This window comes from Alnus glutinosa, chromosome 2 (genome assembly GCF_958979055.1).
Source record: "Alnus glutinosa chromosome 2, dhAlnGlut1.1, whole genome shotgun sequence".
Lineage (NCBI taxonomy): Eukaryota > Viridiplantae > Streptophyta > Magnoliopsida > Fagales > Betulaceae > Alnus > Alnus glutinosa.
In genome coordinates this window covers 37,894,528-37,912,528 of record NC_084887.1, presented here as the reverse complement: position 1 = coordinate 37,912,528, position 18,001 = coordinate 37,894,528, and the positions used below count along the sequence as shown (strand labels likewise).

Genomic DNA, 18,001 nt, shown 5'->3' with positions numbered 1-18,001 from the left:
TTACTTAAAGTTGGACTTACTGTTTTATTTGGTCCCATGATATATATATATATATACACACACGTTTTCCTGAGCTGTTTCGCACATGGTACGTAGTTGGCACTACAATTTCCATCAATAATATTTTAATTCGGAAAAATAAAACAGAAAGAGAAATGCTCTAGAGGAACGCTCTCAAAATTTAATTAACTGATAATTAAGTTTGACTTTTCAAACTTCTCCTTAATAAATAAAATAATTGTGTTATTTGTACAAACTCATTTTGTAAGTGTGTATAGAATATGTGCATAATATATATGTGTATAAATATTATTTTCCTCGATAAAATTCTGTTACGATTCTCTCTTAATTTGAAAAAATAAATATCTACTGGGGTAGTAATTATTTAATGTAACCAGCCAATCTCTTTATTTTCTTATTAGTCGTTATTTTCACAATAAGTAGTATAAGTCAATTTTAGTCATATTAAGTACGTAATATTATATATAAGAGTATTTCCGTAGGGGTTGCTTGATTGATGACTCGGCCCTAATTTTTTTTAGGACCTAAATTTCTTACAAACCGGTTTCTAGAAAAAAATTTACAACCTACATATAATATTGATATGTGTCTTTTGACATGTGAGAAGCACATGTTTTAATAGCATGTACTTCTCACATGTTTTTTTAATAGCTTTAATAAAAAAAATAATTAAAAAAAAAAAAACATGTGCTTTTCACATGTTTTAAAAGACACGTGTCATTTTTTGAAAATTGAAATTGACTTCTAAAATAAACAAGTGTGTGCACAAAGTGTCAACAAAAATAATAATACGGAAATTAAATTCGTACATTGCTCTCTAACGTGTAACTCAACACGAACGCTTCTCAACCAGGTCTCTTACCTGAAGGGGTCTTCAATGGAATCATTTACCTTATGGCCAACCCCTAAGATAGACTTCAGTTGTAGCATAGCAACAACACACTTGTAATAGCTTCAGAGGAAATTAAATCAGCTCAACAATCTTCAAAATAACTTCTCTGAGCACTTGTGGAATTCAATACCGAATTCATGCAGTTCTCAATGCCCAAGGGCCTCTATTTATAGGCTGAGGTGCAGAATGGGCGACTGCTGTAATATGTACGGACGCCATCTGAACGGTGAACCTGGGCCGTCCGGACGAACAACAGTGCGACAGAATTTTTTGAGATTTTCGCTGAAAATCTTTCCTGTTTAAGAGCCGCGTCCGGACGGTGAGACATTGTCGTTCGAACGGTCGCACGTCCGCTGCAAGTAACTTCCATATAAGGCTTCGCGCTTCCGGACCATAGGAGATGAGCGTTCGGACGGCTGAACTTCAACACGCAATTTTCATATCTGCTATGCGCGCGTTCGGACCATGATAGGCAGTCTTCAGGACGGTTGAAGTCGAATAAGCAATTTCCTTAACTGATGAATGCGCGTCCGGACCAAGGCTGACTGTCGTCCGGACGGTGATATTTGAATTGCGATTCTTGCCTTATGTATGAGCGCGTCCAGACGGGAATCCACGTCGTCCGGACGGTTGAAGTAATCTTCCTTTAAATTGAACTTAGAAAGAATCTGAAGCTGATCGATCACTGAGAGGCGTTCAGACGGGCTGTTGAGACGTCCGGACGGATGCAAGCTGGAACAGTAACTTCTCGAAACAGTGAAGGTTCGGACGGTATGGCACGTCGTCCGGACGGATGATGTTTGGTCTGTCGGGCGTCCGGACGGATGGAATAGTAGATAGATGGGCGTCCGGAGAGGATGGCACGATTGTCCGGACGGCTGATAGGGACTCTGAAAACTTCTGTCTTGAAAGCAGTGCAGAATCTTTTGACATCACTCTGAATAGTGGAATCCCTGATAAAAGCATTTTTACAAATAAGTGATTTTGTCCAAATACAAAATGAGGCCAATCACAAACTAACATTTTTATATGTGGGCTGTATGGAATTTTCTACAAACCGATTTGTAGGAAATTTCTGTCATTTTTTTTAGGGACATTGTAATAGCTCCTCTATTTAAAGGTTGTTATATTATGATTAAAGGAAGAGAAGAATTAATTAAAATTAACCTTGTTTTGTGAGGTCTAAGTTTTCTCTAAGAACCTAAATTATCATGTTAGGGTCATTACGAACTCAAGTTCGTAACAGATTCAGCAAATGAAATATTTAATAGAAATGAGAGGTGAATGACAAAGACAATATTCGAGACCTTTTGTTCTGATACCATATTAAATCATCAATTATTATAAAAATTTAAGTCAATAAAAAATAATTAATTTAATTATTTAATTAATAATATATCTAACCTCCGTGACATGTTTGTCCAAGAATATTAGAATAATCGTGTAATAATTAACCTTCCTACTCGCGAAAGTAGCAAGCAATTTCAGTGGAGAATACCCCGCGCGTGGATCGATCTCCAACTTAGCAAGTCAACCTCTAAACGCGGCATCGATCATAACATATATTTAAGCAAGGATTGCTCACGACGACACAGGTACAGTTTCATCGATCTTTCAAACAAGTCCTTAATTTGTCGACGTATTGTTATTGTAAGTAGCAGCAACTTCTTGCTCAATCATAGTTTACTAGCTCTGTGTTTGCCATGCATGGACATATATACACACACGTACAGTATGAGCGCGTGTTCAATGGTTAATTAGTTTGATCACAGCAGCCATCTTCGCATTAAAGTTGTAGAGGGGTTGGATTTCTTGAGTAGAAGTCGCAAGTGCAAGTAAATTTCTCTGATGGGTTTAATTATATATATCAACTTTTCTTGCAGGATATTGTTGATCGAGCGCGCGCAAGCAGCAAACTACTGTAGGAACCAAAAACCAAATTCTGAGAGCTACTGAGCTAGTGGTGGAGCCGGATAAATAGTTACTGGTATATATGTTAATTTAATGCTTACATACTTTCGCCTTTATTTGAGTCCGTTTGAACTACTTTATATATACTACCTCTTTCGGAATATATGTCATCAGCTTTGGACAATGCTACATCTGTTACCATGCATGAACTTTGAAAACCTTATTTTAACAGTTACAGTATTACTCTTTCTTGAACGAATGTAACGCTCCTATTCTTATCAATGTGACTTTTTCTTTTCTATCTATTCTGTTTGAAGAGAATTGCACGTGCCTAAAGATACAAATCTCTTACCTTCTTTCTTCCTTTCTTAATTTTTGATTTTATTTCTGAATAAACATTATCAGGATCAGGCAAAAAAGGAACAAGAAAAAGAATCAAATATGACTGATCATGTGAACAGAGAAGATAGTGTTACTCTTGAAATCAAATCCTTGGAATCTTCGATATGGGATGCAATGACCGACGATAATTTATTCATGTCGTCGCCTCATGAGGCTTGTATCTTCAGAACTCCCGCAACACTTAGAAGTCAAAATGAAAAAGCTTATATCCCTCGTGCATTTTCTTTTGGGCCTTTCCACCACGGCAATCCAAATTTGAAAGCCATGGAAAAGATTAAAGCTAACTATTTGCGAGATCTTTTGCCTCGTGTTTGTTTAACAACAGGTCTTGGAGAAATTATCAAATCCATCAAGGCCGTGGAAAAAAAGGCTCGTGCATGTTATGCTGAACCAATTAGTTACAGCTCAGATGAATTTGTAAAAATTTTGGTGATCGATGGTTGTTTCCTTATTGAGCTGTTCCGCAAGTTTAATTGCGACGAGCTTAAAGAAAAAAATGACCCTGTTATCGCCATGGCTTGTGTATCTTCATTTCTAAGCCATGACTTGGCCTTGCTAGAAAACCAAGTACCCTGGATCGTACTTGAGCAGTTGTTCAAAGTCACCTTTGGCCGCCACGACAGGAAGCCCCTAATTCAACTTGTCATGGAATTTTTTGGTCACAATTTCTTGTCCTCCTTGCCGCCTCTTACGGTCCACTCTAGCCAAGACATCAAGCATATTCTTGACCTGCTTAGAAAATGGTTGGTTTCATCGGTTGGGGAAGATCTGAAAGAAAGCACATCTACCCAGAAACACATCCCTTCTGTCATCCAAAAAAAAAAAAAAGAGAAACACATCACTTCTGCTATACATCTCATAGAAGCTGGAATCAAATTCAGAAGGAGTCCATCTCTAAGCATGGTAGAGATAAAATTTAATGGGGAAGAAAGCACAAATATTCCATGGGAACTCATGCCTTCGGCTACACGTCTCAAAGAAGCTGGAATCAAATTCAGGAGTGGTACGTCTAAAAGCATCCTGGACATAAAATTTGTTGACGGTGTTCTGGAAATCCCTTCATTGCTAATTCATGATACGACAGAAACCTTATTCCGAAATCTGATTAGTTATGAGCAGTGTTACCCAGGTTGCGAAACCAGATTCACTTCCTATGCCGTACTTTTAGACAACCTCATAAATACCACAAAGGATTTGGAGATACTTTGCGATAAGGGGATCATCCGTAATTGGATGGATCCAGAGGCTGCCACGATCTTCTTCAACAAGCTTTACAATAATACTGTCGTCGGGGAATTCTGTTATGCAAACCTTTGTGAGCAAGTGCATAGTCATTGCCGACGCCAATGGCCTAGATGGCGTGCAGTGCTTGTGCACAATTATTTTAACACTCCATGGTCTGTTCTTTCGACATTGGCCGCTCTCGTCCTATTGATCCTTACCTTCTTACAAACTTTCTACACCATAAAAAAATAGTTTTTTTTTTTTTTTATCAAGAAAGTGTTCTATATATGTAATATAAATGTGGCAAAAAGTTTTAAGTTTTTTTTTGGAACTATTGTTAGTCCTCATCTTTATCCATTGCTGATTTTGGCTTGGTTTCAACTTCATGTAGGCTTGGGTTCAATAATGTGAAATCAGTCACTTCACCTTTCATTTTTTTTTTTCTTTCTCCCGAGCACATCCTTGGGTTCTATCAGCATTGTCTTAATAGCTCACATAACCAAAAAAACAACCCACTAATCTGGGTTAGCCAAACAGTTGAAACAAAGGATTCTCTCTCGTTCTCACGCCACTTGGCCCTTTTCGTGCCACCTGAGCAGTCTTTATAATTGCTTCACGAGCCCCAAATCTCAAATATAAGGCACGAGAGAATGTGAAGAACCGTTTGATAAATCACCCTAAAAATCATCATCGTGGAGAAACCGACAGTGAAAAGTTGAGGGCAGACTATTATAAAAGTTAACCCAAAGCCATGTAAAAGAGAGTTTTGGTCTCTTCCCAAAACTCTGCTCTATTTCTTATTTCAAATTATTTCTTAAATACATATTGTTTCAAGCATAAGAACCATTCCCTACAGGCCTACACCGAAAAGCTAGCTCATTTGCTTACTTTTATTCTCTTTTATAAACCCTTCCTATTGATATTCCGACCCAAGAAAATATATATATTCTAACAACATTGACATGTATATATCATGTCTGGTATTTGGTCGTACAATAATTTATGCCCGTTTAGGTCACAGAATAGGCCCATGAAATGGAATAATTATTCTATAGGAATCGCTATTCTTTAATTAATTTGGTAGGAATCTATTCCATGGAATAATTATTTCCATTGGAATAACTATTTCCTTACGAAGATGAATAGCTATTCCTTGAAGTAAAGACTGCATTTTTCAAAAAAGAAAAAGAACTAAACCTCAAAATGGTTGGTCGACCAGCCATTGTGGAGGGCCAGGAATAGTCGCACCACTCTCGAAACGCCTTGGGGGGACCCCCGAGGAGTTCTAGGAGTGGCTGCGGCCACCTCCGGTTCAATGGCACTGGTTGGGTCAGCCACCCACCAGTTTAGGCAACAGAGGGTTTCCCACCATCTCCCCTCCGGTGAGTCACCCCGGTTCTTTCTTTCTGGTTGTTAATTTATGCAGGTGTAGCAGACCGGGCTTAATTTAATGATGCAATTAACTGTATGAACGTGTATATTTGGACCAATAAAATGAGTTGATTAAAAGTACGAAGGACTCGAAGACAACCTTTCAACCGTTGATCTTTTTCTATAAGAATTTTAGTTTTTAGCGATGACTTTATTACAAATTTTTTCATGGAATCTTTGCATGCATTCCGAGCGTTCATTCCAATCGGTCAGCACGTACGTACAACAATCCTTTCATTTGCACTAGATAGTACATATATATATATAGCACAATGACATGATTATCCTGAAGAAAGCAACGAGGAAAAGTCCCATTCTCAATTCTACTTTGAATGCTGCAGTTTGAGGGAATGGGTGGGGTAATGGCTGTAGCTAGGGTTCTAGAAAGGACGCACAACCATCGGGGTTTTTGAGCCATCTGTCTTTTTCTCCTAAACTAGCTATATGTCAACACACGTGATCCTGGTCAGTAGGGGTGTGCAAAACCCGCAGCACCCGCCCCACCCCGCCCCGCAGAAGACCGGATTTTTGAAATTTTTTGCGGGTTAGAATCCTAATTTGAGAAATTTATGCGGGGCGGGTTGCGGGTTGCGGGTTTAGACTTTTAAAAAACGCGGGTCCCCGCCCCGCCCCGCCCCGCCCCCCAAAAAGGATAAAAAAAAAAAAAAAAAAAAAAGGGAAAGAAAGAAAACCTTATCGTCTATTCATTCACTCATTCCTTTTGTTTTAAATTGTTTTGGTTCACTTTTATATTTTTGCATGTTTACTAACTAATTGACTGTTATATTTTTTCATGTTTAGTTGTTTATTAACTAGTGGACTCATTTCATTGTGTGAAAAATACAATTTTTATGGTTCAATTTTATGGGATGTTAAAGTGTACACATTTTTATTGTATTGTTATTTGAAATAATCGTTTCATTACTTCTGGAAAAGACAAGAAAATTGATGACATAGAATAGTAAAATATTATAACTTTTTATTCTTGTCATTTTTCATTATGCTTTGTTGATGGGAGAAAATAAAAATCATGTTTCTTAGAATTTTATCTTATAATTAATAGGGCTTTTAGTTTAAAAGGCTAATCCATGGAAAATATTCTTGAATGGAAATATGAATTTAATTTTTTATTTAAAAAACTAGTATTTTTTTTGAATTTTTTATTTTTTACAAAATAAAATCAAAATTACGTAAATGCCACTCAAAATACCCGCCCCGCCCCGCCCCGCAATCCCCGCCCCGCACAAACCCACCCCGCAGTGAACCGCACCGCACGGTTCCTCTTTATTAAGTGTGGTTTGCGGGTTGGAAATTTCCAACCCGCAAAGGTGCGGGGCGGGGCCAAAAAATGCCGAAACCCGCCCCACCCCGCCCCATGCCCACCCCTACTGGTCAGTATAGGCTTGGGCCGTAAATGAGCTTGGCCGAATTGAGTTTTGGTTGTTTGGGCTCGGCTAGTTTGGCAAAATCAATACCTTGCTTGAACATGAGCAGAGTTTTCAATCGAGGCTTGTCCGAGCTCGGCTCAAGACCCGATAGGTACCCGAGTCGACTACTTAGCTCGAGTAAGCTTTTTTGGTTTTCTGATTTTAAGAAAATAAAAATTTAAATAAACCAAAATAACAAATTTTAGTAATTTATTATTCAAAATTATACAATCAATTAATCAAATATGAACAAGTTTATACAAATAACGCTTAACGACCCAGTATTAGGTAGGGCAATACACTTGACGACCTGGCCAATGTCAGGTGGGAGAATAAGTTTAACAACCAAATATCAAGTGAGAGAGTACGCGCTTGACGAGCTAGGTTTGGGGCTTATTTGTTACATCCTTTTTGGATTGTAAGGGTAATAGTAGCTTAAAGATCAATCAAATGTGCTTAATGTTTATAAACAACTGTTTAATTCATAGTTCATGACGATTTTAAATTTGTGGTTTCAAAAAATTATGCGTGTCAATTTCTACTGCAATATTTAAGGTAACAATATATGGTAGCATCACGTGATTTATTCGACTTATCTCATTTCTATTTGGCAAGCCGTTATGTACATTTTTAGGAATGGTTGGGAGGGGGGGGAGGGGGGGGAGTGTTTCTTAAGCTTTACATTTTTTGCGAGTATTGAAGCTTTTGAATGCGGAATAATATTCCATTCAGTTTTAAAATTTTGGCGTTTTAGTCTCTTGTTTTGCCAAGTTCCCTGCAATGTTTGTATGTGTGTGATCTAGTTCTGGTGAGAGATGAGAAACAGAGAAAGAGCACTGGTCTGTATGTCCATTATATTATACAAATTAAAAATGTCTTCTTCTTTTTTTTCATTCCTTTGCTTAATAACAATTTGCCTTTTAAGAAACCGAAAAACCCTTGGGTAATATAATAAGGCTAAAACATAGCCACATAGGGAAGGAGCAGGGGAAACCGAGAAACCAAACTTGTGCAATGGATCAAAACGAAGAAATGGTATATTTAATTAATATCTTAATTTTTATTAGGATCATTGTGAATGAGACAATTACACAAAAGATTGCCCAATATTCGAGGTGCTGATTTTCAGGGTAATATCTGATTTTTTTTTTCGAATATGATGGCTTTATTAAATTCATGATTTTGGTGAAAAAAATTAGGTTGTAATTTCTCAAAAGATTATTCGGGTTAATGAATATATTTCTTACATTGAAAAAAATATATTAAAATAATATTGTATGTTATTTACTTTTTATAAGAAAATTAAGATAAATAAGAATGATAAAAAAAAAAATTGCATAAGAAATATAAATATGCGTGTAAAAACAAAGAGTTTCATTTCGAAAAACGATTTACGGTTTAAAAAATCGTAAATCGTTTTCCAAAAATTAAAGAAGCTTTTATGGTCAAATTGAAAATTATTTTCGTTGACCATTATTTTCGTCCCTATCAAACACCGAAAAATGCCAAAATTATTTTCCAGAAATCATTTTACGCCGAAACAAATGAAAAAAAAAAATTTACATAAGTAAATTATGTTTTTACCTCAAATTTAGAATTTGAAGAACATCTCGCAAATCTCTTTCTAGTCATTATCCTCTGCAGGACCACCATTTGGGGGTAAAAAATCGCTTCCTCCTTATCTTTGAATTTCTTAAAATACTTGTTGTGTAAGTAGCAACGATGACGACAATATGACTTTGCCATGAGGTCTTCAACAATTTGAAAATATTAAACACAAGTAAAATATTTTATAGAATATTTTTTTTTTTTTTTTTTTTTTTTTTTTTTTTTGTAATCCTCTAAAATTAAAGTGACTTTTAAAATTACTAGTAGATTTGAGATGAACCACTATTAAATTTTGATCTAATAATGATTTTAAAAGTCATGTCAATTTTAAGAAGATAAAAAGATAGTCTCTAAAATTACTCTTACCCAAAAGAAAAATGCTACAATTCCCTAAAATTTTCTCTCAAATGACATATCATTGGAGAGCAAATATGAATTTTTCTTTTTCTTTTTCTTTTTTTTTTCTTTTTTAAGTGTAGCATTTCTCGACTGACAAATACACAGTTAAGTTACACTTACCAAAATGAGGTTCTTAATACATTCCGTAAGGTCATCGAAGACCTTTCTTTCGCCAACCATAAAAAACGGCAAAGGAAGCATAATTGCGAGTATGTATTCCCTAGACACAAATTTCTTATATAAACCAATCTCTAAAATCGACATGTGTTATTTAAATTATTAAAAAAATATGTGAAAAGTATATGCAATTAAAACAAAAATATGTGTTTCTTACATATAAGGGATACATGTCACTATTAAAAGCTGATTTATATAAAATTTCTTACAAACAGTTTGTAAGAAATTTCTGTCTATATTCTCTGTCATTGTAGCAAGCCACCAAGTTGCATTTCCTATAACAAATGTTGTCCCACCAGGTATATGAATGGTGAACATCAATTTATCCGTCAACTCGAACCTTTTCAAAGGATATATAATTAATATTGTGGACTCGATCTGTTATGAGCAACAAAAAAAAAAAAAACTATTTTTACTACTTATATGAATTCGCATTATAATAAATACCGAAAAGAAGAAGAAGAAAAAGAAGACATCAATAATAACTGTTTTATACTATACTACTATTTAGGGGTGTAAGATGAGTTCAGCCATTCGTGAACTTGGCTCAATTCAGTTCAATTAAACTCGATTCGATCTCGGTTCAAATAATAAATGAGTCGTTCGTGAACACAATAATATATTCGAATATTAAACGAGGCATACTCGTATAATCTCAGCTCGGCTCGGATAAGTTTGTATAAAATAACTTTATTTTTACAAAAAAAAAAAAAAAAAAATTGTATTATTTTAATTTTGTAATAATTAAGAACGTCTTAAGTAAAAATTAATTATCTTCCTACTATGATAGATATAACTTGAATTATTGTTGTGAATTTAATTTTATAGATTTGTATATACATAAGTATGTTTGTGAGTATGTGTGGTTATATGTGTGTATATGCACGCGCGTAATTTGTATATGTGCATAATGAATTTATATACATACATATAAACTCGAGATTATATTATTTAAGAATTAAGTTAATTTATTTAATGAATTCAAATGATAAAATTTTAACAATACTTAATTAATTAATTGATTACTATAGATTTACGGAAATGTAAACAATCATGATATTTACTTTATATAAGAAATGAATAAGTTAATTGAACAGCTTGTGATAAGATCGAGTTCAACTTGTGTTCAAAATAAAATTAAACGAGCCAAGCTTGAACAAGATATCTAGCTTGGTGATAAGTTCGAGCTCGGCTTGTGATTGAAATAAAATTAAATGAGTCAAATTTAAACATTCAATACTTAATCCGACTCGGTTCAAATACAATCCTACTATTTTAGATTGGTTCTTCCGCCATTAATGATACATGTGATGGACGAATCGGAGTCCAAGATCTTGAGAGAGAAGATCAGCCCTCTGATCCTTGCCAGATTTGGCACAGCTGCCATATGGGAGATAGCTCTATAAAAAGGAGGTAAAGTAAAACTAACCCTAAGTATAAGGTACTATGCAATCAATTAATACACCCTTAACTCTCTTAGCTTCACTCCCAAAAAAAAAAAAAAAACTCTCTTAGCTTATTGTCTTCACAACAAAATTACCCTAGCTACTGATATAGCTAGGCATAAGAGGTTTCCCACCATCTCCCCTCCGGTGAGTCACCCGTATCTTTCTTTTCTAGTTGTTTATGCAGGTGTAGCAGACCGGGCTTTAATGGTGCAATTAACTGTATCAACGTGTATATTTGGACCAATAAAAAGAGTCGATTAAAAGTGAAGGATTCGAAAGACAACCTTTCAACCGTTGATCGATCTTAGTTTTTAGCGATGTCTTTATTAAAATTTTTTACATGGAATCTTTGCATGCATTCCGAGCGTTAATTCCAATCGGTCAGCACACCAATCCTTTCATGTGCACTAGATATATAGTACATATATATATATATATATATATATATATATATATATATAGCACAATGACATGATCATGACCTTATTCTGAAGAAAGCAACGAGGAAAAGTCCCATTCTCTTTTCTTTTTTTTTTAAGTGAAAAGTCTCATTCTCAATTCTACTTTGAATGCTGCAGTTTCAGTTTGAGGCCACACAACCATCAGGGTTAAAGACCTCCAAAGCTGTCTTTTTCTCCTAAACTATGTCAACATGAGTCATGAGCCCAACACACGTGTGACTCATGATCTGGTCAGTATAGGCTAGAGCCGTAAATGAGCTTAGCCGAGTTGAGTTTTAGTTGTTCGGGCTCGGCTCGGCGAAATCAATATTTTGCTTGAACACGATTTGAGTTTTCGAAGCTCGTATGATTGAGCTCGGCTCAAGACTTTATAGGTATCCAAGTCGACTACTCGGCTCGATTAAGCTTTTTTGGTTTTCTGATTTTAAGAAAATAAAAATTTAAATAAACCAAAATAACAAATTTTATTAATTTATTATTCAAAATTATACAATCAATTAATAAAATATGAACAAGTTTATACATATAACGCTTAATTAGGGCTGTCAATTTTTTACACGGCCCGAGAACCCAACACAAAATTAAATGGTTAGGGTTAAACTTCAAAGGATTCGGGTCATAAAATGGTTGACCCGTTAGACCCGTTTAATAAAAGCTAGGGTCATTACAGGGTCAACCTGTTTGACCCGTATACTTAAACCTTTTTTTTCAACATTAAAAATTAAATCTAAATAATCATGTTACCTCTCTTTTTCTCTCACTACCTAAAGAGTAAAGATTAAACTAAAAAAATCTCACAAAAAACAAAACAAGTCTTTTTCTTTTATTGAGTTAGAGCTTAAACAAAAAATGCAAAGACTAAAAAAAATTAGCGGAGTTTTTTCTTTATTTCAAGTTTTCGAACTTAGAAGTTGAACCAGAACAAGTAAACAATAAAACAACTCAATGTTTCATATTTCAACTGTGAAATAATATGATTTTTTTTTTAGTTTAAATTTGTGTTTTTATTTTTATTTTTATAGATTTTATTATATAATGGGTCAAACGGTTCGTGCCGTCGTGTCAATCCGACATGACCCGTTTGACCCATTTAATAAACAGGTCAAACGGATAGTGTCGTGTCAACCCATTATTTAAGTAGGTCGAAAGGTCTGGCCCTTTTATCTAAACGGGTTGTATCAACCCTTTTTGACATCCCTACACTTAATTAACGACCCAGAATTAGGTACGGCAATATGCTTGACGACCCAGTGTTAAGTGAAGGAATATGTTTAACAACCAAATGTCAAGCGGGAAAGTACGCTCTTGACTAGCTAGGTTTGGGGCTTATTTGTTACATCCTTTTTGAATCGTAAGAGTAGTAGTAGCTTAAAGATCAATCAAATGTCCTCAATGTTTATAAACAACCTTTCAAAAAAAAAAAATGTTTATAAACAAGTGTTTAATTCAGAGTTTATGACAATTTTAAATTTGTGGTTTCAAAAAATTATACGTGTCAATTCCTACTGCATTATTTAAGGTAACAATAGTAGCATCATGTGATTTATTCGACTTATCGCATTTCTACTTGGCAAGCCGTTCTGTACATTTTTAGGGAATGGTTTTTTTTTCTTTCTTTTGGGGGGGGGGGGGGGGGGGGGGGGGGGGAATCGAGAGAGGAATAATCTATATATCAAAATATTAATTAAATAATTAAATTCTCATATTTTTATTCACTTAAACTTTTAAGATAAGTAATAATTTATAATTTTTTTTTTTTAAAAAAAAAAAAGAAGAGAAAGAAAGTGCAAGGAGAGAGAAAATGAATTTTTAGATATTAATTTCTTTAGGATCATTATGATTTATGAACCATACTTTGTGAGAATGGAATTGATATATTCCTGTATTATGAACCCTGCATAATGGATTCATTAAATTCATAATTCTGGGGAAAACGAAATATTTGGTTGAAATTTTCTCAAAAGACAAATTAATCCAACATTGCTGACCTTGGTTAATTAATTGTCAATGACTCAGTGTCGTTAGGGCTACGTACACTTGACTCAGTGTTAGGGCTGCAGTTGAAGACCCAGTCTCACAAGTTAGCAATTAATAGCCCCTCTAAACGCGGCATCATAACATATATTTAAGCACGTACTACTCACGAGTCACGACGACACATGCAGCTAGCTAGCTACTACAGTTTCAACTTTCAACCAAGGCCCTAATTTGTCCTTAACTTGTAATTTGTAAGTATTACCAACTTCTTTTCTTTTCTTTTTTTTCTTTCAAAAGCAAGGAAATCTCTTACAATATTGTCTCTTTCTTCATTTTTGATTATTTAGGAATCAAATATGGGTGTGGTCAACAGAGAAGAAGACAGTGTTACTATTGAAATCAAATCCTTGGAATCTTCGATAAGAGATGCAATGTCCGACGATGATTTATTCATGTCACTTGAGGCTTGTATCTTCAGAACTCCCATCGATCACACTCAAAAGTCAAAATGAAAAAGCTTATATTCCTCGTGCATTTTCTTTTGGGCATTTCCACCATGGCAATCCAAACTTGAAAGCCATGGAAAAGATTAAAGCCACTTATTTGAGAGTTCTTTTGTCTCGTTATTCAGAGACAAAGCTTGGAGACATTATCAAATCCATCGAGGCCGTGGAAGAAGAGGCTCGTGCATGTTATGCCGAACCAATCAGTTACAGCTCAGATGAATTTGTAAAAATTTTGGTGATCGATGGTTGTTTCCTTATTGAGCTGTTCCGCAAGTTTGACTGCGAGAAGCCTGTACAAAAAGATGATCCTGTTACCACCATGGCTTGTATCTCCTCATTTCTAAGCCATGACTTGGCATTGCTAGAAAACCAAGTACCCTGGATCGTACTTGAGCAGTTGTTCAACGTGACCAAGCGTCCCTACGACGCGAAACCCCTAGTTCAACTTGTCATCGAATTTTTTGGTTACAATTTCTTGTCCTCCATGCCTCCTCTTACGGAGCACTGTAGCCAAAGACATCAAGCATATTCTTGACCTGATTAGAAAATGGTTGGTTTCATCCATTGGGAAAGATCAGAAAGAAAGCACATCAACCCAGAAACACATCCCTTCTGCTACACAAGCTGGAATCAAATTCAGAAAGAGTGGTACGTCTAAAAGCATCTTGGACAGAAAATTTAGTACTGGGGAAGAAAGCACAATTCCATGGGAACTCATGCCTTCGGCTACACATCTCAAAGAAGCTGGAATCATATTCAGAAGGAGTGGTACGTCTAAAAGCATCCTGGACATAAAATTTGCTGACGGTGTTCTGGAAATTAGTTTTGAGCAGTGTTACCCAGGTTGCAAAACCAGATTCACTTCCGGCCTATGCCGTACTTTTAGACAACCTCATAAATACTACAAAGGACTTGGAGATACTTTGCGATGAGGAGATCATCCGTAATTGGATTGATCCAGAGGCTGCCACTATCTTCTTCAACAAGCTTTACAATAATACTGCCGTCGGGGAATTCTGTTATGCAAACCTTTGCGAGCAAGTGCATAGTCATTGCCAACGCCACTGGCCCGGATGGCGTGCCATGCTTGTGCACAAATATTTCAACACCCCGTGGTCTGTTCTTTCGACATTGGCAGCTGTTATCCTTTTGATCCTTACTTTCTTACAAACTCTGGCTCTCTTTGTTAAGGAATTTTAGGCGGGGACTGAGCGAGAAAGTATATATTATGGGAGAAACTATATATTATGGGTATGCAGGGATTAAGGGTCAAAAAATTTTGTTGTTTTGATCAATAAGCTATTTTTTTTTTTTTAACCTTATAATTTTTATTTTTTATTTTTACCTTAAAAATTCTTTATTCTTAGAAATGGGGCATGGCCTATACCCGCCCTCTCTTCCGTCCCTGATTTTAGAGGTGTTTTTTGTATTTAGTTTGAAATAGCATTCTAATGTGATATATACATATATATATATATATATATATATTCTTAAGAGTTTTGGGTTTGAGTTGTTGTATAATATTGGTCTCTCTAATATCATTTCCAATGTCAATTATGAAAAAGAAAGGGCTGTTATTTGCTTTGGAGTATGTGTTCTAATGTTTTTTTTTGTTTTAGATGATCGAATAACATTTTTCATTCCACAGAAAGAATTACACAGTTCTCTCCAGAAAGTGTAAAACTCCAGTAGATCGACCACAAGTTGCTCAGCAACTTTACAACAACTGCAAATAATCGAAACAAACTACTAATGCTCCGTTTGTTTAGACATAAAATTATTTTCGTCGTAAAATATTTTTGATGAAATCAATTTTCACGAAAAATATTTTCCGGCATTTGGCGCGTACGGAAAAATGTCCTATGGCGAAAAACGATATCCGGCAACCACCGCCAGAATCCGGCAATGTCTGGTCGCCGTCATGGGATTCCGACAAGCTAGATTTCGGCCAAATACAATCAGATTCCTACTGTATTGGCCGGACATCGGCCGGATTTTGCCAGATCTAGCCAAATTCTGGCCGGAATCTGGCCCTTCGGAATCCGGCGATGGCGGTCGGATGTTGCCGGATTCCGACATTGGCAGGATTCCGGCACCAACAAGTTTTCGGTGATAGTCGACTGCTTGAGTGTGAAGGTCGACTGCATCATTTAAAGAGGGTTGAATGTGTCTGTCGTCTGGAGAAAATGGTTTACGCTTTTAAAAAGCGTAAACCATTTTACAAAATTTACTAAGCATTTTTGGTCAAATGAAAATCATTTTACGGTTAATTGTTATTTTCGCCCCCACCAAACATCGAAAAATATCGAAATCATTTTTTGAAAATCATTTTACGCCGAAATAAACGGAGCATAAGAAAGCACAACGTCAAAAGCAACCTTCAGCAAACTAAACAAAGATTAATCCTCAGAAAACTTTACAAAAAATTTCTATGTAGCAACCTATATATACAGAGAATTAAACTAAAATATCCAAAAACAAAAGCCATAGGGAAAGTAGCACCAAGTTTATAAGCAAGTTAGCATAAAATCACAATTTGAAAAAAATTTAAAGAGAAATACTTTTTTTGTTTACATCTTTGGTCCATATGTTGTCTGTAACGGCCGGTACAATTTTTTTTACAAATAACCATTAGATTTGTGAGACTCACATGCGAGTCCTACAAATTCGATGATTGATTTGTAAAAGAGATGAACCAAAGAATGCAAGGGAGCATATCTCAAATCTAAAAGTGATACATCTTAAATTTAAGGGTTAAATACGTTTTTAGTACTTGAGTTTTGGAAATTTTATTTTTTAGTACCTGAGTTTCAATTCACTTCACATATGGTACCTCCGTTTTGGAAAAAGATTAAATTGGTACCTCAGTCAAATTTTTCGTCCAAAAACTAACGGTTTGCCACGTGTCAACTCCTAGAGGTTGACACATGTCACAATATAAAAAATTACAAAAATAAATTGAAACTCAGGTACTAAAAAATAAGTTTTCAAAACTCAGATACTTTAAACATATTTAACCCTAAATTTAGTGATGACTTTAAAAAAAATATACGTAAAAAAAAAAATGGAAGTGAGAGTGTATTTTTTTAACTTTAAGATAGCTGAACCACGACCGGTGCACAGTGATGTATATGCGGTGTGTTTCAGAATGCTACCTTCTTAATTCCTTGAGTTCTGTTATAACAAGGTTGCTTTAGTAACTCAAAAAATGTGTTACTGTAGAGTTGAATGATGTCAGGTGAGGTTGCAAAGCTTTAGAAAAATCAATTAATTCAGGCGAGGCTTTGAAGCTACATAAAAAAGCACGTTTTGGGACTCACGGTAAAAAACACTCATGCACGCAGGTACACCCCAAATGTAACAGTACCATTAGCTGGAGGACGGGCTTAGTTTTAGTAGTGGTCTGGAATATTCTCCTAAAATTTGAAATTCCTAAAAACTCTCTCTAGCTCTTTTCTCTCTTGCTGTCTAGCTCTCTGATTCTCTCTCTCTCTCTCTCTCTCTCTCGCCGGATCCCGATCTCTCTCTCTCGGTCAGTCGACTTTACTTGTTACAGTTTTTTTTTTTTTTTTTTTAAACGGACATGTTAACTCCGATCCAATGTGTGGGTCTCGTATGAAGCCAGCGTGCTAACATCAAAAGAGTTGGAAGAAATTCTATTAAAAAAATATGTGATTTTCTTTAATGCTAAATGATACATGATAATTTTTAAAACTTAAGTTTAAAAAAAATAAAAAATAAAAAAATTCTCTAGTGTAGTTGGAGTAAAACTTTGTTTGTTTCCGCTCCCAAAAGCCCAAGACCATGGACTAATTAACCGGCTTCCTCCGATAGCGACATTCATCTAGTTCTGGTAATTGTTAAGAGAAACCTTCATATATCTTAATGAGTAATGTTAGAAACTACACTTTTATCTCATAATGCTAATGCAGTCTCAACCAACTTTTGGATTAGTCTTTGTTAAAATTATAAAAAATTAAAAAAAAAAAAAAATAGAGATGTTAGTTGAGACTGTCACATCAACATTGTAAGATAGAAATGTGGTATATAACATTTCTCTACCTGAATAAAAATTTGCTTTGATATTATTGCAATAATATATATATATGATGCAGGA

The 18,001-nt window shown here is 35.3% G+C and overlaps 1 protein-coding gene and 1 pseudogene across 1 annotated transcript; both read left to right on the top strand.

Moving 5' to 3' along the window:
- Nucleotides 1-2,513: 2,513 nt before the first annotated feature.
- On the top strand, nucleotides 2,514-4,882 carry LOC133861383 (UPF0481 protein At3g47200-like). The gene is made up of 3 exons (XM_062297167.1): nucleotides 2,514-2,563; nucleotides 2,797-2,900; nucleotides 3,230-4,882. The coding sequence occupies exon 3, from the start codon at nucleotides 3,266-3,268 to the stop codon at nucleotides 4,700-4,702; it is 1,437 nt and encodes a 478-aa protein (XP_062153151.1). The 5' UTR covers nucleotides 2,514-2,563; nucleotides 2,797-2,900; nucleotides 3,230-3,265; the 3' UTR covers nucleotides 4,703-4,882.
- An 8,852-nt stretch (nucleotides 4,883-13,734) lies between these two features.
- On the top strand, nucleotides 13,735-15,084 carry LOC133860604 (UPF0481 protein At3g47200-like; annotated as a pseudogene).
- Nucleotides 15,085-18,001: the final 2,917 nt, after the last annotated feature.